Source organism: Brachyistius frenatus, unplaced genomic scaffold (genome assembly GCF_029030835.1).
Source record: "Brachyistius frenatus isolate BFR_SWC_R1_liver_20210118 unplaced genomic scaffold, ASM2903083v1 Contig_172, whole genome shotgun sequence".
Taxonomy (NCBI): Eukaryota; Metazoa; Chordata; class Actinopteri; family Embiotocidae; genus Brachyistius; species Brachyistius frenatus.
The window spans coordinates 82,968-106,436 of record NW_027210771.1 but is presented as its reverse complement, the minus strand read 5'-3'; the positions used below and the strand labels follow the sequence as shown (position 1 = coordinate 106,436).

Sequence of the window (23,469 nt, the reverse complement as noted above, 5' to 3'; positions counted from 1 at the left end):
TCAGATTCAGTTAATCATATTAAAAATGACTGTTGAACTGGGGAGCTGCGGCTGTTACGTCGAGGTCAGACACTGGATGACTTCTCCTCACCATGGTTACAGCTGCTGATGTCATTGGACTTCATGTTAGTGTTTATAAGAAGCAGATTTTAGTCTTCTGTCATTGAAGCTCTACCTCCACTGGGCAGCAGTTCTCACAACAGAAGATTTATTTATAATATTAGTCACCTCCTCACAGTTGGTTTCACATCATCAGGAGGAGGAGACTGTAGCAGCATAAACTCAGAGGTCAGAGGTTAGAGCCTGAAGCTGGTTAGTCTGGATAGTGGAGTCGGTCTGCTTCTTCACTCACTACAAACTGACAACACGCTGCAGCAGAGGGTTAAAGGAGGAGAGGATCTGATTGGCTGATTGAAGTCAGCTGTGACATTTCCTCCTCCTCCTACACCACCAGTGCGCTCTGCCTCTGTGTTCATCAAAACACCAAACCCATTAGCCCCGCCCCCCTGCACCACCAGCGCAGGTGTGAAGTGTGCTCCGCTGATGAAAACAGGGCCTGGTGTCTTTGAACGCACCACGACACCCTGAACACCGAGCAGCGACTCTCGGTGAGTCCCAGCTGTGTAAAGTGTGAATGCTGCTTCAGAGCTGAACCTTCACAGCAGACATAACAGCCCTCCAGGTCCACACGCCGCTGACCTTTCACCCACATCACATGGTCCTGATCTGCAGAGGAAATGTGTGCTCCGTTGTCATGGAGATAAATCTGTTGATATGGGAACTCGGTAGCTGGCATGATTTGCCACTTCTGGTCCGTCTTGATATTAAAAGTAAATTCCTTCTGCTGATAAAGACCACGAAGTACAGCTGAAAGCTCCAGATAAAGTTAATCAGTGTGCATTAATTCAGGGTCGCTTCGTTTTCAGGGTCAACGCCAAACTCTCCCACTTCACTCTGCAAGTCAGCAGTTCAACTCTCAGAAAGTGTCAGAGTGGGCTATGAACCCATCAGAGACCACCCAGTCTGAGCCTCCACTCAGACACCACAAAGATTTTCCTTCATCTGACTCCACACTGTGATGATTGACAGCTGCTCATGTCAGTTCAAACCACACAGGTTTACAACCAGCAGCAGGAGGAGGCCAGATGTTGTTCAATAGCTCATTGTGACTGTCACAGCTTCCTGAGCCCATGCAGTGATTTCCACTACAGAATAGTGTCTGTTTTTATCTTTACACAACTTTTCCAGTCTTTTGTTGACCCACTTTCAACTTTTTAGAGACGTGTTGCTGCCATCAAATTCAAAATGAACATACATTTTTCATAAAACAATCAAATTTCTCCATTTCAACATTCAATATGTGGTCTTTGGTCTATTTTCTATAAAATACTGGTTTACATGATTTACAAATCATTACATTCTGTTTTTATTTACATTCATGAACACCTTTTTTGGTACCAGGGTTATCATTACTATCACTTTCTTTGATGTGTATAAAACCAGCTGAATGAAACTAACAGAAAGGTCAGGTTTCTTACCGTCACTCTTTTGATGACATCATCTTATTACAGCTTCTTCATCTGCTGTCATTTAATGACATAGGAGTGAAGAACTATTGCCATGGTACATTATATATGCTGTAATGCACATTTCAGGGATGCCTTTGTTTGTCTATTGTCTCGTTGTGCCAACCAATAAATAGATATTCTTCTTCATCAGGTGTGTGTGTGTGTGTGTGTGTGTGTGTGTGTGTGTGTGTGTGTGTGTGTGTGTGTGTGTGTGTGTGTGTGTGTGTGTGTGTGTGTGTGCGCACGTGCGTGTGTTTTGATGAGGTTTATACTATCATATGGTTAGTAGTTATGAGTGTGACAGTTAATGGGTCACTGCTGCTGATGTGCCTGATTCTCTTCTTCTCAGTCTGCAGAACAAAGTCATGTTTACCTCCTCGTACAAATCCGTTGGTGGCGATGGCCGACGTGGAGAGCCCGGTGATGGTGGTCACTACGGTCGCCATGGCAACGATCAGACAGGAGAGGGCTGCAGAGGAAAAACACAGAATGAACTTTGTTTTGTAGCAGCACTTCCAATCAGCGAGAGAGCCGTGTGACAAGTAACATCCATGAAGACGAGCCACACGTCTGCCACATGTGTCGTTGTGTGTCGGTATTTCACATCAGGGTGGAGTGTGAGTGTGAGAGTGTGAGAGTGTGTGTGTGTGTGTGTGTGTGTGTGTGTGTGTGTGTGTGTGTGTGTGTGTGTGTGTGTGTGTGTGTGTGTGTGTGTGTGTGTGTGTGTGTGGAGGGGGGGAGGGCACTCCACTCTGATAGTGTGTCTGAATCTATCAGCCATCTGCAGTTGGTGTCACATCAAAGTAAAAATGTGGGCTGAGGATGAAACAGGCTGCTGACCGCATCTCTCATCTAACCTCACTAACAGGAACAGATCTAGGCAGGCAGTACCGGCTCACTGGACCTGAGCAACCAGACGCTGGTGTCCTTCCTCCTCCTGGTTCAGCTCTCTGGACACTAGACATGTTTCTTGGGGTCTGTGTGTCCAGATTTATTGATTTCCGTCTCTAGGTTTTGGTTTCTGTGTCTGAGTACGACTGAATGGGACATTTGTTAAAACTAGTTTTATCTCCATACTTCTGTGACCTTTGATCAGTGTGACCTCTGTCTGACTTCACTTCAAGTCTTCTCTTCCTTCAGCGTTTCTTAGGTTATGTATCAGTTGTTGTAATTTGCTGCCGGGTGTAAAACACTTTGAAACTTTGTTTGTGAAAACTGTGAAAACACCAATGTGATGCAGACCGTTTCCACTTCAAGCCTTTTAAACTGTAGGTGGTTTAATGTTGATGTGTAAGGACTCAGCGGCCCATCAGAGGAGCTTTAATAGTGTGATGGTGGAGCTGTACACATGTTGTTGTTGTTGTTGTTGATGATGTTGTTGTAGTTGTTCCTCTCTGTGATGTAGAAATCATGATTTCGAGAAATAAAAGGAACCAGTGTTCCATCATATCGTCCTTCCTGTGCAGCAACAGTGTTGTCACATCATTGTGGGCAGATCACGCACACGCACACACACACACACTTCAGGCTGGAACACACTGAGCTGAGGAGAGTCAAAGACATGTTGGTACAGAGTCGACTCACCAATGCCGGCCTGGCCAACGATCCACGACATGCGGATGAAGAGCATGACTCCCCAAATGTTCAGCATGCAGCGGACCTGCAGAGAGGAGGACCGGTACCGTCACATTTCATGTCCCAGTGGTGAAATACAATATTAAAAATACAAGACAACGTGAGGTGCACAGAGCGTGCTAAGTGTTCAGATAGAAGTCATGCACAGATCTTCAGCTGACCCTGATCTACCCCCTCCCCCTCCCACCCCACTCCGAAAGATCAAATTATGAGAATATTATGAAGAAAACATCCTGCACCACTTGTCATGAAAGTCAGTGTGAAGTTTATATTAGAGAGGAACTCCTCCAGGAAAATAAACGTCCTCTGCAGACCGGACAGTCAGTTGCTGAGAGTCATTTCTCTCCTGGTGGTTCAGACCGACCGACCGACCAACCAACTAAACAACCGACCGACCGCCAGAGCAACCAACCAATCAACCAAACCAGCACAGTGAAGTGTAATTCACATCGACGGCCCAAAATCCTGAACAGAGTGTCATCTACTTCACACACTGTTCAGACTACACAGTGATCAGCTGTGATCCTCTTCACTGAGTCTGACTGACCTCTGGGATACATGTGGACTGAACACAGCTGTATCACTGCATCACTGCATGTTCCACTGCATCACTGATTCCCTGTTTTGTTGCATCATTGTCTCACTGCGTCCCTTTATCACTGTACTACTGTCCAGCTGAAACAGGAGGACAGCTACAGCTGCAGCGGCGACACATTAAAACTGTTATGACAGTAAAATGTTACGTTTTATTAGGACGTGAAGCTGAGCTGATTCTGACACTTTACATCCTGCCTGAAGTTCAGTGACACACAGCAGTCCCTGAGGGAGACCATCTATAAAAAGAATAAATCTCTATATAAACAGCAAGAGAGGATTAAGACAGGAAACTCACCAGCACCCCCTTTATCCAGCCAAACTTCACCACTCCTTTGGACTCGGCTGCCTCTTTAGCTGCAGCCTCCTCAGCCGGCGACAGCTCATCTCCGTTGGCAAATCCATCCTCAAACGGTTCCTACAAAGCACAAACAATAAGGTCATGGCTACATGTGGAACATATGTAGTTCATACATGTGCAGAGTGGAGAACACAACAGCTCCTGAACACAACAGTGTTTCTCATGGTCCAGAAGTAGTACGGCTCAGTATCACCACAGATTTCACAAATACATTCAACTCCCATTCACAAGGTCCCGACCCAATCGGATCTGATATTGATTCTGTTGGTGATGTTTCAGGTACAGCACCAGTTTTCTTGGATATGAAATTGAGTCTAAGAGAAGTGATTCTGTAAATTCTACAAAGATCCCTTGACATAGTTCATTATTAAAATTATCAATGTTTACATCAGAATAGACCCCACAGCAGTTATTAATGCACCTCTTCAACATCAACAAGATACTCTTTCTTTCTGGTATAGGCCCCGCCCACTGAAGATGCATACACTCGTGTTCAGAATCTCAATGGCTCTACAAAGTGTCAATCATCGCCAACGATCTGACACTCCCCTCCATACAGACTCTGGTTGGCTGTTGTAGGCTGAGGACAGGATATGAAGCTCCTATTGGCTCATTGAGATGTCAATGAAACCGGCAGTGTGAAGACGGTATCTGACTTTACTGCTCACAATGTAGAAAATGAAGGCGGCCTGCTGGGAAGTTTGGGATGATACAGCAGCAGATTGTGTGTATTCTGGATGTAATCGTGTTCTGGACTGAATACTGTACTGGACCTTTACTGACTGAACCGGACCGGTTCAAACTGTAAACTGTACAGAAAGTGCTTTTGTTTTTCCACAGAAAAGTAAAACTTTGAGATGTTTTTCCTTCATGTTGGCTTTTTTAAGTCGAGCTGGTTCAGAGTTTTCAGGTCCAGATCTAAAACTGAGCTTGAAACACAGTAAAGACTTCTTCAGGGAGTGTTCAGAAGAATCCTCTGAAGATCAAATATAAAGACATCACAGCTGTTCCTTTTAATTAACACACATTAGACTCCCTGACAGCTGAGCTGAATCTCCAGGGTCCATTCATAAAAGACATAAGATTACTTGTGATACTGAGACACAGAACTTATTACTGACACTGGATCGTTAACAGCTCTGTACTTTCTTTAATCTGTCGGTAGATTTTGGACCTCCGTCCGTCTCAGCTGCCTCCATAATGTTCTGTCTGGGTTCTGTGACGTCCTGGTGTAAACCTCATGTAAAAGAACCAGACAGCTCTTTATTAGTGTGCCTATTAAATTGCAGCAGCAGATCCGGTCTGTGGTCTGAAAGAAGATGGTTCATTTTAAGACCTTCTTTTCTTTCAGAGACCTTCAGAAGGTCACTGGTGCTTTAATCACTGCAGACCTTCATAAGTCAGAGGGACCGGTTCTAACATCCTGATTCTAACGTATCAAATGTTGAAACTAAGACACGTTATTGTTTTATAATAATATTTTATCATTTTGAATTTGATGTCAGCAACACGTCTCTATAAAGTTGGTCCAGGTTCATGTTCACCACTGAGCTGCATCATCTCTTCTTTTAACAACACTCTGTAAACTGTAACTGAGGAGACCAGTTTCTGGAGTTTTGAAAGTGAAATGTGGTCCCATTCTTGCCTGATAGAGGATTTCAGCTGCTCAACAGTTCAGCGTTTCCTTTGTTGTATTTTTCATGTCATGATGCTCCAGATGTTTTAAATGATTGACAGGTCTGGACTGCAGGAGGTCAGTTTATCAGCGGACTCTTCTACTACGGAGCCATGCTGTTGGAATACGTACAGAATGTGGTTGGATGTTGTTCTGCTGAAATAAACAAGACCTTCCCTGAAAGAGACGTTGTCTGGATGGCAGCATATGTTGCTCCAAAACCTGAATATATCATTCAGCATTAATGGTTCCTTCCAGATGTTCAATCTACCCATGCCATATGCACTAATGCATCCCTGTACCATCACAGATGCTGGCTTTTTAACTGAGGACTGATAACAAGTTGGATGGTCCCTCTTCTCTTTAACCTCAATCTTCTCTGCTGAGAGACTGTGCCTCTCTGAAATTATCTTTTTATATCAAATCATGTTACTGATCTGTTGCCATGGTAACCGGATTAGTTGTCAGATGTTCCACCAGGTTTTTTTTTCTTTTTATCTTTGCACAACATTTCCAGTCTTTTGTTGATCCTGTTACAATTGTTTAGAGACGTGTTGCTGCCATCAAATTCAAAATGAGCAGGTATTTTTCATAAAACAATAACATTTCTCAGTTTCAACATTTGATATGTTGTCTTTGGTCTATTTGCAATTAAACACGAGTTTGTGATTTGAAAATCACTGCATTCCGTTTTTAATCAACATTTTAAACAGCTTTTTTGGAAACAGGGTTTTAATTGTGTCCGACTTTGTGTTTTAGTTGTGTAGTACTTTGTTCCATGTGTGACGTGTACAAATGTTCTTTGAAAGCTAAACTGACCTGAAAGGAAATTAAGAGATTATAATAAATGTAATAAACTGTGTCTGACAGATCTCATTGACGTCTCATTCACACACACACACACACACACACACACACACGCACACACACGCACACACACACGCACACACACGCACACACACGCACACACACACACACACACACACACACACACACACACACACACACACACACACACACACACACACATGTGTGTCCTTTTGTTACGACACAGTTGAAACACAGGAAACCTCCTCCTGTGCAGAGAGCACTGTGACGTCACAGCCTCCCTGCTGGGTCTCTGTAGGTCCTTCCTGCAGTTACAGAGCTCCGGTTAACCTTGCGCTGAACACACCAATCCTTTGTGCTTATTCTAAAGATTTCCCAGCATGCCCTTCCCACGCTGACCATGAGGACTGTCGCAAAATACGGAGCCTGGAAGCAAAGCCTCAGGAGCTCTATAACAGTTTACACCTGCCATCAGAAGTGGACCGCTGTGTGTGTGTGTGTGTGTGTGTGTGTGTGTGTGTGTGTGTGTGTGTGTGTGTGTGTGTGTGTGTGTGTGTGTGTGTGTGTGTGTGTGTGTGTGTGTGTGTGTGGGAGGGGGTTTTGGGGGGTACACCAATAACTGCTTCAATAATAAGATCTAAAGTTTGAATCAGGAACTGAATGATGAAACAGACAAACACTGAATGAACATGTGATGTTCACTGTCAGTAGTAAATCACATGGATCTGATATCTTGTTATGTAATAATATAATATCATAATATATAATATAATACTGAGGATGTCTCAGGGAGAATAACAACATACAGCTTTATTCTCCTGCAGATGGTGAAACAGAAGAAGAACAAGATAAATAGAAGCTCACAGAACAGATTCCCACCAACCAGAACAAGAAGGGTCCAAACCTCAGACTGGATATGAAACTATATAAAACCACAGAGTGGATATAAAATTATATAAAACCACAACCTGGATATAAAACTACACTGCCCCCTTCCTGATTTCTTTTTTTTTTTGCATGTTTGTCACACTTAAATGTTTCAGATCATCAAACAAATTTAAATATTAGTCAAAGATAACACAAGTAAACACAAAATGCAGTTTTTAAATGAAGGTTTTTATTATTCAAGGAGAAAAAAAAAATCCAAACCCACATGGCCCTGTATGAAAAAGTGTTTGCCCCCTAAACCTAATAACTGGTTGGGCCACCCTCAGCAGCAACAACTGCAATCAAGCGTTTGCGATAACTTGCAATGAGTCTTTTCCAGCTGTGGAGGAATTTTGGCCGACTCGTCTTTACAGAGTTGTTGTAATTCAGACACATTGGAGGGTTTTCCAGCACCAACCTCCTTTTTAAGGTCATGCCACAGCATCTCAATAGGATTCAGGTCAGGACTTTGACTCGGCCACTCCAAAGTCTTCATTTTGTTTTTCTTCATCCATTCAGAGGTGGACTTGCTGGTGTGTTTTGGATCATTGTCCTGCTGCAGAACCCAAGTTCACTTCAGCTTGAGGTCACGAACAGATGGCCGGACGTTCTCCTTCAGGAGTTTTTGGTAGACAGTAGAATTCATGGTTCCATTTATCACAGCAAGTCTTCCAGGTCCTGAAGCAGCAAAACAGCCCCAGACCATCACACTACCACCACCATATTTTACTGTTCTTTTTCTGAAATGCGGTGTTACTTTTACGCCAGATGTAATGGGACTTACACCTTCCAAAAAGTTCTACTTTTGTCTCATCAGTCCACAGAGTATTTTCCCAAAAGTCTTGGGGATCATCAAGATGTTTTCTGGCAAAATGAGACGAGCCTTAATGTTCTTTTTGCTCAGCGGTGGTTTTGGTCTTGGAGCTCTGCCATGCAGCCATTTTTGCCCCGTCTCTTTCTTATGGTGGAGTCATGAACACTGACCTGAACTGAGGCAAGTGAGGCCTGCAGTTCTTTGGATGTTGTTATGGGGTCTTTTGTGACCTCTCGGATGAGTCGTCGCTGCGCTCTTGGGATAATTTTGGTCGGCCGGCCACTCCTGGGAAGGTTCACCACTGTTCCATGTTTTCTCCATTTGTGGATAATGGTTCTCACTGTGGTTCGCTGGAGTCCCAAAGCTTTAGAAATGGCTTTAGAACCTTTTCCAGACTGATAGATCTCAATTACTTTCTTTCTCATTTGTTCCTGAATGTCTTTGGATCTCAGCATGATGTCTATCTTTTGGTCTACTTCACTTTGTCAGGCAGGTCCTATTGAAGTGATTTCTTGATTGAGAACAGGTGTGTCAGTAATCAGGCCTGGGTGTGGCTCGAGAAATTGAACTCAGGTGTGATAAACCAGTTAAGTTATGTTTTAACAGGAGGGGGCAAACACTTTTTCACACAGGGCCATGTGGGTTTGGATTTTTTTTTTCTCCCTTAACAATAAAAACCTTCATTTAAAAACTGCATTTTGTGTTTACTTGTGTTATCTTTGACTAATATTTAAATTTGTTTGATGATCTGAAACATTTAAGTGTGACAAACATGCAAAAAAAATAAGAAATCAGGAAATCACACCAGTGTATATAAAACCACAGACTGGATATAAAACTATATACACCTACAGAGTGGATATAAAACTATATAAAACCACATACTGGATATAAAACTATATACACCTACAGAGTGGATATAAAACTATATAAAACCACAGACTGGATATAAAACTATATAAAACTACAGAGTGGATATAAAACTATATAAAACCACAGACTGGATATAAAACTATATAAAACTACAGAGTGGATATAAAACTATATAAAACCACATACTGGATATAAAACTATATACACCTACAGAGTGGATATAAAACTATATAAAACCACATACTGGATATAAAACTATATACACCTAGAGTGGATATAAAACTATATAAAACCACATACTGGATATAAAACTATATACACCTACAGAGTGGATATAAAACTATATAAAACCACATACTGGATATAAAACTATATACACCTACAGAGTGGATATAAAACTATATAAAACCACATACTGGATATAAAACTATATACACCTAGAGTGGATATAAAACTATATAAAACCACATACTGGATATAAAACTATATACACCTACAGAGTGGATATAAAACTATATAAAACCACATACTGGATATAAAACTACAGAGTGGATATAAAACTATGTAAAACCACAGACTGGATATAAAATTATATAAAACCACAGACTGGATATATAACTATGTAAAACCACAGACTGGATATAAAGCTATGTAAAACCACAGACTGGATATAAAGCTATATAAAACCACAGACTGGATATAAAGCTATATAAAACCACAGACTGGATATAAAACTATATAAAACCACAGACTGGATATAAAAGTGTTCGTAGCTTCCAGGTCTGAAAAATGATTCCGATGCAGAAGTATCTTAAGCTGCAATACCCCCGAGTGCCACTAGAGGTTGGCTCCAAAATGTCTCCAGCACTTATCTTGGTGGTTCTAGGTTCACAATCCAACAGGGACGTCAATGATGGTTGCTGATTGGCTGAAAATGTGTTTCCATGAAAGTTATGTATGTATAATTGCTGAAAACAGCTGTGACTGTTTAATCTTGCAGTTTAAGTATTATTTTGAGATATTTAATCTGTCAAACAGCTGTTCACTGGGACAGACCGTCTTAGTGATGTCATGATGATGTCATTATGAAACAGTGAATGAAGGAACAACCGGGGACAACCAGAGAAAACCAGGGACAATCAGCCAGGGACAGCCAAGGACAACAACAGGAAGTGAAAAAGTTTAGCAGGTTTAATACTGATCATCGGGTCGCTGGTTCCATCCCCACCTCCTCATGTCATCATGTCCAAGTGTCCTCATGTCCAAGTGGGGGGGGGGGGGCAACACACTGAGCTGAGAACTGTTCCTGATGCCAGCTGTGCACTGTGTCTGTGTGTGTGTGTGCGCGTGTGCGTGTCAATCATTTATCTGTGAAGTTAAAATCTGTGTTAAATGACCAGTAGTTCCTCCCCCAGAGATCTGATTGGTCAACTGAACATCTGGAACAAATCATCATGACATCACACCCTGCTCCTCACTAGAAATATCACTCCACCTCCTCAATGGGAACATAGAATTAGAATAGAGTTTCATATAATATGTAATAAAATGTAGTTTCTACTTGTTATAGTTCTATTAAATGACCCATTTGGTGAAGTCGGGTCTCTTTTGGTCCTTTTTGGTCGCTCCGAGCACCCGTACCGTAACACCACGGATAGTCACGCACTTACAATCCTAGCGGCGGCTAGCTGGACCGGTTTGGTTTGAACACACGACACAGTGCTAAAATGTTAAAAACATGAGTCCATGGATATCTTTTGTTCATCAGATATCTTTGTTCCAACCAGACTGAGCTAGCTGATCAGTTTAGTGTTTCTATGTTCTGTATTTATTCAGTTGGAGACTAGAAATCCTCTGTGGTTGCTAAGGGGTTGGACTACTTCCTGGAGTAGTAAACATTGCATACGTTACATAAGATTCTACTGACGTGACTGTTTTGACCGTTTATTTAGTTGGTAGCTTGTTGTATAATCTCAGTATGACACTGGAGGGTGCTTCAATGGGATGATTGACACTTCTGACAGTCAGCTGCTTCTCATGGTTTCACTAGTTTTCATGGAAATATCAGCTCTCATTAAGTTTTCATTGCAGTCAGCTTCCACTTTTTAACTTTTAGTCGGATTACAGTTGAGAAAAGCAGCAGATGAGTGACATGAACATCTGAACCAGGTGGGTTTGAACATGTTTCATGTAGAAACAGTGGATTTTTGGTTGTTGTTGGATGTCTGACTTGCTGCTGCAGCATCAATGATCCTAATCAGTGCAGCAGTAGAATCAGAGTGTTCATGGGAAGCAGGAGGTCGGAGACGCAGCAGGACGCCTGAAACACCGAGAAAAGGAAGAACTATATCACACACTGGCGGTCAGACTGCAGACAGCAGTGCAGACAACAGGAGGAGTTCCTGAACATTTTCTACATAAAGCTGAGCTCTGCGCCATGGATGCCCTGGATGCCCTGGATGCCCTGGACATGTCCAGTTAGAATCCTTTAAGCTGACTAACAGCAGCAGTTCTGAAGTGTCTCCGAGAATGAAAAGCAGCCTCCTGTTTGTGTCGGAGCAGCTGGACCTGGCAGCTTCGTCTCAACTGGCTCCACAGCCTGGAAAATATGACATCACTGCAGGCAGCTGGTTTCACTGGCATTTACAAAGTTGTACCCAGACAACAGAGTTAGTTGTACCAAGTTAGTTGTACTGAGCAGAGAACGGAGCTGTTTGTGGAGGATTTCTGAATTAAACTGCTGGTCTGCGGGAGGTCTGGACCGTCATGTGGTCCTCTGAGTGTTTAAAGCATTCATTAATGTGAGTGTTCTGTTCAGTCCATGTTAGATTACACCTGCTGATGGCGTCTCAGATGTCCCGCCATTGTGTGTAAAAACCTCTCAGCCCTCTCTGCATTGTTCTGTCACAAACTCTCCCACAGAGGGACTCCCTGCTAATGTAACCGGACAGGACCAGTTCTGTTTGCAAGTGTGTTGGGTTACTATCCGAGTGTGAAAGAGGTGTCCAGTGAGCTGCCGGCACACAGAGAGGAGCTTTGTTCTCAGTGAGGTAGAGGGGCGGGAGGGCGGCGGCAGGAAGGGGCCAGTCACAAGACAGGACCAGACTCCTCCCATCAGTCAGAGGGAGGAGTAGGAGGGGGCAGGTTTACAGGCTGTCATCACTGTGACCACAAATAATGATAAACTATAGTTTAATTATAAAAAGAATAACTTCACAAACTGTGGTGAACAAACAGTGAAAAGACTCATGAAAACGTTAAATACATTGATGTTGAATCCACTCAGGCTGGTTCTTCGACTTCACATGAATTCAATCAAACTTCTAACATTCAGGTGTTTAACCCACAGACTACTGGATATAAAATTATATAAAACCACAGACTGGATATAAAAGTGTTCGTAGCTTCCAGGTCTGAAAAATGGTTCCGATGCAGAAGTGTCTTCAGCTGCAATACCAGCGAGTGCCACTAGAGGTCGGCTCCAAAAAGCCTCCGGCTCCATAGACTCCCATTCAACTTCTCTCCAAAGTGAGTAAAATGTGTCCATCAGTTATCTCGGTGTTGTTAGCTAAAGTCACTCCTTCTTCTTAGTTTTCTGGAGGTCCATCTGAAAATAATCCCTCATTCATTAGAAAAGAAGATTCAAGAAGACCTGTTTTTGAGGGCGTGTCTGTTTGATTGACAGGCCTGTGGTGCAGTCAGGTTACAGCTAGCGGTGGGCGGGGCGTAGTATTGTCAGGTTTTCAATCAGATTGGTCAGATCCACCGCTGGCTCCTCCCCCAGCTCATCCAAATATGGTCACTTCCTGCTCCAAAACGCTCTGAACTAGTAAAGATGGTGACGGACAGAATCTGAACTGGAGGATTCATAACGTTCACAAACCAACGATGACATCACTGATGGTTGATATATGTTCATGTATTAATGCAGGCTGTGGAACAATAACAGCAGAACTCCCTCTGCATCATATTTAACATGGATACTGAGATATGGGAACATGCATCACTTTAAGATATAGTTATAACATGCAGCATTAATTATGCTCTTTTCAATGAAACTCATTGGACTTCAAGTTCAATGAGTTTCATGAACTCTTCCACCCTGAGTCATCAGGTTAAATCCACATTATCAAACATCTGGTGTAAATATATTAAAGTGATCCCTACAATATTGTTGAAATATTGATGTGAAGCTATTATACCAGAAATATTTTGATATTTCATTTTCTCTCATCAGTCTGCAGGTCACATGATGCTAACAGAGAGTCACAACCTGACTGCTGGAGAATCATGGAGACTCTCTGATGTCCAACTCTTTACATCTGAATCATGGAGACTCTCTGATGTCCAACTCTTGGAGGTTCCAGCTCCGTTAACTTTCCACCACATTTTTCTGTGTTTAGACGTCAGATCACCACCAGGAACCACTTCAGTACAATTAGATGCAAATGAAGCAGATTGTGTACACACACACACACACACACACACACACACACACACACACACACACACACACACACACACACACACACACACACACACACACACACACACACACACACACACACACACACACACACACACAACAGCTTGTAAACATTCTTCCATGAAGCTGACCACAGTCTGACAGGAAGTGGATTTCATCTGCATCCTTCTGAAACGGAGGAGGGAGAGGGGTTCACATGAGACTGCCCTCCAAACATCTCTGCCCTGTCCATCAAACCTGAGTGTCCTCGGGTCAAGTTGAGTTATTATTATTATTATTATTATTAATATTATCATCATCATCATCATTATTGATACCATTATTATGTAACAAAGATATCTGATGAACAAAAGATATCCATGGACTCGTGTTTTCAAACCAAACCGGTCCAGCTAGCCGGCGCTAGGATTGTAAGTGCGTGACTATCCGTGGTGCTCGGAGCGACCAAAAAGGACCAAAAGAGACCCGACTTCACCAAATGGGTCATTTAATAGAACTATAACAAGTAGAAACTACATTATATTACATATTATATGAAACTCTATTCTAATTCTATGTTCCCATTTAGGAGGTGGAGTGATATTTCTAGTGATGAGCAGGGTGTGATGTCATGATGATTTGTTCCGAATGTTCAGTTGACCAATCACATCTCTGGGAGCGGAGCTACAGGTTGTACAGTCGTTGTTATGTTCAGGGCTCGCATGGTTTCACATTTTAAATATCCAGTAAAACAGGAATATCATTTTTACTGAAATCTGTTTCTTGTCCAACATTCAGATGTGTTTAACCAGCTGTTACCTCTTGTACACAGTCACACACAGACACACTTAATGTCCACTGATCAGAGGCAGTCTCAGGGTTTAACACGGTCGGACCCACTGACAGCAGCCACACCACGTCTGTTGGAGCCCTCTGCAGGAGTGTGTGTGTGTGTGTGTGTGTGTGTGTGTGTGTGTGTGTGTGTGTGTGTGTGTGTGTGTGTGTGTGTGTGTGTGTGTGTGTGTGTGTGTGTGTGTGTGTGTATATCATGTGAGAAACTGAAGTCTCCATTCAGGCCTCATACTGTGACTGAGGCCCTGAGTGGGACATGTGCTGTGAGAAGTGCTGAGGTCGGCAGAGTGCGAGCGGACAGTCGATATGCGTGCAGAGCTGTAGGCGACAGGAAGTGGACCATGAAGGTCGTTTGTGGTGTTTCTCCAAGAAGGGATATTTGTGTAACCCAAATTATTTTTCCATTAATTTGAAGAAGCCTCTGCAGCTTGTCAGTCATAAAATTAAGTAGTAATAAACGTTGAGTGATGTTTGACCACAACGTTCCAGCTGGTGCAGCGAAACAACAGAATGGATCAGCGGAAGGGACGTGTTTATTACTGAATTATTAAAAACAACTAAACTGTACATACCCATCAAACATTCAACCATTAAAGATCATTAGATGGACTTTATCCAGCAGCTCCTCTCTACCACAGACCGTTTCTCTCTCAGACATCCCTGATCCACCAGGTTGATCTGGACCTCCTGGTTCCAGACCCACTCTGACCCTCCAGACCCGTGTCGGCGCTGTGAGTCTGACTGGGTGTGGATCGAGCTACAAACACAGACTAAATATGTTCTTCACATTAGCTTGTTTAGCTTTCATTCATTTCTCAGCAATGGTCCAACTGGTACAGTGAGGTGCATCCCAGAATGCATTTCTGCTGGCCTCAGGCCATCAGCCAACCAATATTGTTCAAAGCTGGCATGTCTGATTGAGTCAATACAGCACAGTGTTTGTAAATTGGAGTTCATGTAACAGGATGATCTGTTCTCCATCTGAAGCTCTGACACCATTTACAATTACATTTACAGATTTTAATGTGTCAGAGCAGCTGCTCACATTAGTCCCTTTATTACATTACTCAAACAAAAATCCACTATCAGTCAAGCTGTATTGATCAGTAAGAAACAGACATGGTTTTAACTACAACCCGTTTCCTAAACAGTAGTGACGCTGTATAAAATGTAAATAAAAACTGAATGTGATGATTTGTAAATCTCAAACTCATTTAATTTAAAATAGACCAAAAACAACATATCGGATGTTGAAACTGAACTTTTTTTGCATTAAAAACGGACAATTCTGTAGTGGAAATCACTGCTTGGGCTCAGGAACACTTCTGAAAACCATCGTCAGTGAACACAGTTCATCGCTGCATCCACAAATGAACATTAAAACTCTCCAAAGAAGAAACCAGATGATCAGAAACACCGCCGCCTTCTCTTGACCGAGATCATTGAAGATGGACTGAGGTGAAGTGGAAAACTGTCCTGAGGTCTGATGGATCACAATCTGAGATTCTGTTTGGAAATCATGGACGCTGCATCCTCCAGGTTAAAGAGGAGAGGGACCATCCAGCTTGAATAAGCTCTCAGTTCAAAATCCAGCATCTGTGATGGTACAGGGATGCATTGGTGCACATGGCATTGAAAGCATTTGGAGCATCATGAAATGAGAAAATACAACAAAGGAGACCCTGAACTGTTGAACAGCTGAAACCCTAGAATGAATCCTAGAATGGGACAACACTTGACTTTCTAAACTCCAGCAACCAGTCTCCTCAGTTTCCAAACGTTTACAGGGCGTCATTAAAAGAATTCAACTTTAGTTTTGCTTCCATCAAATTCAAAATGAGAAAGTTTTTCATAAAACAAGAAATATTTTAAATATGTCTTTATGTCTGATGTCTCCAGAGGACAAATCAGATCTCCTCCTCTTAGTAACAGCCTGGAATGAACTTACTGGCAGCAAATACACACAAACATTCATCACCAGGTTGGAGAGTTTACCAGCTTTAAACAGGTTTTCAACCCCCAGAGGCAACGAAGGCAAAAGACACCAAAGTTCCTTATAGTTCACTTCCTGCTTCAGTTAAACATGAAAGTCTGGAAGGTCGACTCATTTATAACTTTGATGATCCCAATGGTCAGTAGAAGAGCTCAGAGATCACAGAGAGAGGAAACAGAATCAGCCGGAGGGTCAAATGGGTCAGAAATAAATCAGCCCGGCCTGAACATCAGCTGACAGCAGCATTATCAGAGAACGCGTAGACAGTTCTCATCGCTGAAAAGCCCAACGCTGAATCAGGTCGCTTTAAACATCTGTCCATGTTTCAACATGAAGGAGTACATCGTCAGAACCAGGGCTGGTACTGGACTCTGGTTCTTCTGTGGCACCAGCATGCTTTTATTTTGAAATGCAGAATGTTTGTGCCATCTACAGAGAATTTTAATCTCAGCTGTGTAACCTATGGTGGTCACCTGGATGTAACTCCGGTTCTATGAGGAAGGATAATGATGTAAAGTTATAGCGGTTGTCTGAACACTGGATCCAGTCCAGTATTTAGAACCAGTACACCAGCCAGCACCGACACACAGTGGGCCAACATGTTTGAACTGACCGCACACACATCGAGAAAGAAACCGTCATTAAACCCACCGACTGCAGCAACAACCAAGAGAAACATTCTTTCACCAAATATCAGATAATAAGGATTTCCAGGTGTGTCAGGAGTTACAGGGCTTATATAACTATTAACTGTGTAATGCTCATATAACAATATTATAATAATATAGTAACTGTGGATGTGTGCTAGTGCCCCTGGTACCTCGTGTTGTACACCCTCTTTAATTACTGTACAAGTCAGGGTCTCAGGAGGGGGAGGGAGGGGTGGGGGAGCTACACGGCTATTTCTGACACCAGTCTCCGAGTGACGCAAGGAAGCCAGGTCCTCTGTGTGTGTGTGTGTGTGTGTGTGTGTGTGTGTGTGTGTGTGTGTGTGTGTGTGTGTGTGTGTGTGTGTGTGTGTGTGTGTGTGTGTGTGTGTGTGTGTGTGTGTGTGTGTGCGCTACAACAGCTGTAAGGTCATCAGCTACAACTGTTTGCTGAGACAAAGGGACTCCCTCTGTTTTTAAAGGCCACAGCAGCAGCAGCCCAGGGCGTCCTGCACTTCCTGTTTCTGTGTACAACTTGTACAGTCAAAACAGGAGGGGTGTGTGTGTGTGTGTGTGTGTGTGTGTGTGTGTGTGTGTGTGTGTGTGTGTGTGTGTGTGTGTGTGTGTGTGTGTGGGTGGGTGGGGGGGCGTACAGAGGGTTCATTGTGTGTTGTTTTACATATATTTACACTCTCTGACCCTCTAACCTGCATGAAAAGATTCTTTTTGATTTTATAAACTCATAAAAAGGAATTGTTAATGAGTTATATGATGGTCCAGGTACCTGGATGATGGATGATGGTCCGGTCTCTCTTCACACCACCTCTCTAACAACACTCAGGCTGACATCAATATTTAAGCGCTGCCTTCATGCTCTGCTGCTCCGGACACAATAAATGTGTCCTGTCACCGTTTCCTGTTGGCTCATCGATACGGACCTGCAACACACACTGCTGTGGGTCCGTCTCATTTAGGTCCAGAGGAGGACAGGGATACTGTCCTGTCTGTTCCTGCTGCTCAGGTGCCCTGACACCCGCTCCCCCCATCAGGTATGTACAGGTGGAGCTCACCATCACTGTTCCCTACAGACGTTACAAACTCCCAACAGGACCATGAAGGCATCATTGATCGCTGCAGAAAACATCCATAAGCAGCAGTCGATCCGTCCGGTGGAGTTTCCACTAAGAGGAAGAGCGCCTCACTAATGTACACGGTCCACATCCAATGACCTTCAAACGGCCCGAAACGACCTTCAAACAGCTCCAACACATCCAGAGTGCAGCAGGCTGAATGTCAGCGAGTTCATTAACTCTGCCGTCTGTCACTGCATCGTAGCAGCAGTAATTCAGTGGTGGTGAAACGCGGCGGATACTGCAGCAGATATTAGACATTATGACCCGGTATGTGACCCAGTATGTGACCCGGTACACTCACTCTGGGACACAATAGGAGCCCTCTTCAAGCTACACAACCTTCAGACAACACAACACTCACTTTTCAACACAAGCTACTCTGAACTTGATCATCAGCTTGTGTGTGTGTGTGTGTGTGTGTGTGTGTGTGTGTGTGTGTGTGTGTGTGTGTGTGTGTGTGTGTGTGTGTGTGTGTGTGTGTGTGTGTGTGTGTGTGTGTGTGTGTGCGCGCATATGTATGTGTGTGTGTGTGTGTGTGTGTGGGGGGGGGGGGTCTCTCTCATGTACTGACTGGACAAAGACACAGACTGGGTGACCTACAGCGCCGGGCCTCAAGAGGAGCCGATGGTTCAATATCAAGAGTCTGAACCTGATTTTATGGTGCAAAAAATGCAGTTCATATATCAGATGATTTATATACAGACATCAACCAACTAAACACTAAACTTTAACTGGGAACTCATAGTTAAAAACCCAAACAGAACATTTCTAATTCACCCCGAGCATGTTGTTCTGTATCATGTTCTGTAAAACAAAGGTTTGAGGCCAACATACACAACAATAGGAAGAAATAAATAAACAAACAAATAAATAAATGAATAAACATCCGGCCATTAAACCGTCTGATCAACAGCTTCTAGTAGAAAACCTGCTGGAACAAAATGCATTTGGTTTATATTATAACTGAATGTGTTGGTGAAACACGGTTAACATCCTCCGCCACAGAGGAAAGGAAGAAACAGCTGTTGATGCTAATGGTGGCTACGCTATTTACTGAGGGTACATGATGTCCTCGTTTTTACTTTGTTCTACTAAAAAGTTAAATAAACAGGCTATAACGTAAACTATCCCCTGATTGGTGCATCCAGTCTGACTGAAGAGAACACACGACTGGACAGAAAAAGAAGTGAACACACATGACTGGACAATTAGACAGGAAGTGAACATACAATTAGACAGGAAATGAACACACACGACTGGACAGGAAGTAAACACGCACAACGAGACAGGAAGTAAACACACACGACTGGACAGGAAGTCAACACACAACTGAACAGGAAGTAAAAACACATGACTGGACAGGAAGTGAGTCTTTAACATCAGAGACCAGGGAGACTGTGGTACCTTCACCAGAACCAGCTTTCATCAGAACCATCACAACACATGCCGTAATCTCTACCATGACATTAAAGATGGCAGACATGTGGACATGGTGGACGACCAGAGGACAGACACGGTCACTTCAGTCATCTCTGTTAACTTTATTAGGTTGTGGTTCTTAATGTAAAAGACGTAACGGAGAAACTACAAACACCGTCTGCCTCTTCGGTTTAATAAGTTAATGAAACACAAACAGGACTCACATCCAACCAGAACGTGTGTGTATCTGCACATACATGACCAGACGTGACACGAGGAGGTCTGTGTTACCTGAACAGCAGCTGAGGATGGAGTCACCAGGATGTAGGTGTAGTGATGTGATGTAGTGTGTAGTACTGTATAGTGTGTAGTAATGTGATGTAGTGTGTAGTGCTGTATATCGGGAGGGGAGGGGAGGGGAGGGGGTGATGATGTCCTACCTTGTCCAGCTCGTCGTGCAGCTCTGACAGGGTGGGTCTGATGAGCTTCTCCCCGAGCGGCGCCGCCGTCTGCCGATAGAAGTCGATGTTTGGCACCGCGTCGATGGTGTTGTGTCCGAAGGTCCGCAGGTAGTAGGTGTTGGTGTGGGTGTCGTAGTGATAGTGGTGCTGGCCTCCTGTGGACGACTGCAGGCTGGTCTCGCTCATCACCGTGTCCCCGTTCTGCAGCCCGTCCGCCGGTGCCGCCTCCGGGGAGGCCGGGCTGCCCGCTGCGCTCGGATCCGCAAAGTTCACCACCCGAAACCGGCCTTTGGCTTCCTCTCCGCCGATCCCCGAGTCGGTACCGGGACCCTCTGGCACGGTGCCGGAGGCGTCGGAGCACGGGGACTTGTCCTCGGTGTGGCCCGCAGCCTCAGCTACCAGGTCCACCTGGAAGCGGCTCTGGCTCGGTGTCGGACCGGGCGGCCTCTGCCCCGCATCTGGAGCGAGAAAATCACTCTCCGCCGCGGCGCCGTCCGCCGGTGCGGAGGGCGCGGAGGACGGTGCTGACATGGCAGAAAGAGCACCGAGGAACGTGGAGTCTTAACGGTAGAAACAGAAGGAACCGGAGGTACCGGGGAGTCGCGCCCTTGACAAACTCCTGGCGGAGTGAAGAACCGGGACCAACACGCTGCTCCGGAGGATAGCTTAGCTTCGGCGGAACGTGCGGCGACAGGCGGGGAACTTTCTCCTCCTCCGCGGCAGTAAATCCAGACTTCCTTCGGTTCTGTTACCTGGGTCGGAGCCTCAGGACTGGGTTCGGTCCACTGTTGGTGTTCGGGGCGGGATGCTGGTGTCGACCTTGCCGCAGCTCCTCCTAGACTCCCGGAGCTGCTCCTGCTGCTGTTATACACACTGCAGACGGCATCACTGGAGGGGGGCGGTGGGTGGAGAGAGGGGGGCGCCCGCTGCAGGGGGTCTCGCGAGATCTCAGCGATCACGTTTCATCGGGAAGGAAATGTCGCGAGAGGACATCACAATACCTAAACAGTAGGCGTGACGTGATACGGTTCCTATGAGGGGAGGGGGGAAGAGGGAGAGAGGAGGAGGCGAAACTGCACTAACAGGCCTGCAAAACACACACACACACACACACACACACACACACACACACACACACACACACACACACACACACACACACACACACACGTCTCTCTACAGTTGTGAGAACATTCATTGACTCTATTCTCTATAAGAGATGAAAAACATCAACAATTCCAGCAGTCATAGATCTGAGAGTTACACACTTATGAAAACATGTCACAGATATAACATGTGATCAAAGATATAACATGTAACATATAACGTGATCAAAGATATAACATGTCACAGATATAACGTGATCACAGCGACCCTGAAGGAGACAAGTGGTGGTTGTCTGTCTCCTCCATCCTTCAGGCAGCAGCAGGGACGAGGAGGGACAGAGGACAGGACAGCGTCTAAAGAATCAGTTGAACCTGAACCAGAATTTGTAGGACTCCTGTGGTGGAAACAGGACGGTTCGATGGAGACGATTGATGGAGGCGTTTTATGGAGACGGTTCGATGGAGGCGGTTCGATGGAGACAGTTCATGGAGACGGTTCGATGAAGACGGTTTGATGGAGGCATTTTATGGAGATGGTTCGATGAAGACGGTTCGATGGAGACAGTTCATGGAGACGGTTCGATGAAGACGGTTCGATGGAGACAGTTCATGGAGACGGTTCGATGAAGACGGTTTGATGGAGGCATTTTATGGAGATGGTTCGATGGAGACGGTTCGATGGAGGCGGTTCAATGGAGACGGTTCAATGGAGGCGGTTTGATGGAGACGGTTCGATGGAGACGGTTCGATGAAGACGGTTCGATGGAGACGGTTCGATGGAGGCGGTTCAATGGAGGCGTTTTATGGAGACGGTTCGATGGAGACGTTTTATGGAGACGGTTTGATGGAGACGGTTTGATGGAGACGGTTCGATGGAGACGGTTCGATGAAGACGGTTCGATGGAGACGGTTCGATGGAGGCGGTTCAATGGAGGCGTTTTATGGAGGCGGTTCGATGGAGACGGTTCATGGAGACGGTTCGATGGAGACGGTTCGATGGAGGCGTTTTATGGAGGCGGTTCGATGGAGACGGTTCATGGAGACGGTTCGATGGAGACGGTTCGATGGAGGCGTTTTATGGAGACGGTTCGATGGAGACGGTTCATGGAGACGGTTCGATGGAGGCGGTTCAATGGAGGCGTTTTATGGAGGCGGTTCGATGGAGACGGTTCATGGAGACGGTTCGATGGAGACGGTTCGATAGAGGCGTTTTATGGAGACGGTTCGATGGAGACGTTTTATGGAGACGGTTCGATGGAGGCGGTTCGATAGAGGCGTTTTATGGAGACGGTTCGATGGAGACGTTTTATGGAGACGGTTCGATGGAGACGGTTCGATAGAGGCGTTTTATGGAGACGGTTCGATGGAGACGTTTTATGGAGACGGTTCGATGGAGGCGGTTCGATGGAGGCGGTTCGATGGAGACGTTTCATGGAGACGTTTCATGGAGACGTTCGATGGAGATGGTTGATGGAGACGATCTGGACGAGTTCTGTTTCCTTCACGAGATCTTCTTCCTGACGACCTCTTCTTCAGTCTCGCTTTGTTGTGGGTGTCGACTGGCTCATTGTTTACTGGGTTGTTCCTTTGTTTGTCCTCTGCTGGACACATGCTGATTAATCTTCAAGCTGATCTTTAATTTAACTTTATAAATATTTGTCCTGTTTGTGTGAATCCTGTTTATTAGAAGCAGTTATGATGTTTAACTGAAATAAAGAAACTACACTTCTACTCTTCTTCTTCTTCTTCCCCCGCTGCATCACGTCAGTGTTATTCATGTAAATAACAGGTTTGTTTGTGTGCCGACAAGAATCTCTTCTCAGAGGGAGTCGCTGATGTTTCTGTTGCTGGAGGAACTGGAGGTCTAATTAACATGAAATTACCAACAGTCCATTGGAGGAGGACAGGGACACACCACGACCTTTGACCTCACGTCTGTCTCACCAACACAAACCTCTGGGACAGAAACCAGCACGTCATATCTGTGCAGCAGTGAAAGTTAAATAATATGGATTATATATATATATATACATACACTCTGCGGCCACTTTATTAGGTACACCTCGCTAGTACCGATTGGACCCCTTTTGCCTTCAGAACTGCCTTAATTCTTAATTC

At 44.5% G+C, this 23,469-nt stretch overlaps 1 protein-coding gene across 2 annotated transcripts in view; it reads right to left on the bottom strand.

The window, feature by feature from the left end:
• LOC138632033 (solute carrier family 12 member 2-like) overlaps window positions 1-21,130 on the bottom strand; it is a 45,674-nt gene extending 24,544 nt beyond the window's left edge. For both annotated transcript variants that reach the window (XM_069717293.1, XM_069717294.1), the window contains exons 1-4: window positions 20,225-21,130; window positions 4,096-4,215; window positions 3,153-3,228; window positions 1,942-2,037 (exon numbers count right to left, since the gene is read on the bottom strand). In XM_069717293.1, the coding sequence (XP_069573394.1) occupies window positions 1,942-2,037; window positions 3,153-3,228; window positions 4,096-4,215; window positions 20,225-20,776 (844 nt within the window). In that variant the 5' untranslated portion in view covers window positions 20,777-21,130. The remainder of the gene's footprint in view (window positions 1-1,941; window positions 2,038-3,152; window positions 3,229-4,095; window positions 4,216-20,224) is intronic.
• Between the last annotated feature and the right edge of the window lie 2,339 nt (window positions 21,131-23,469).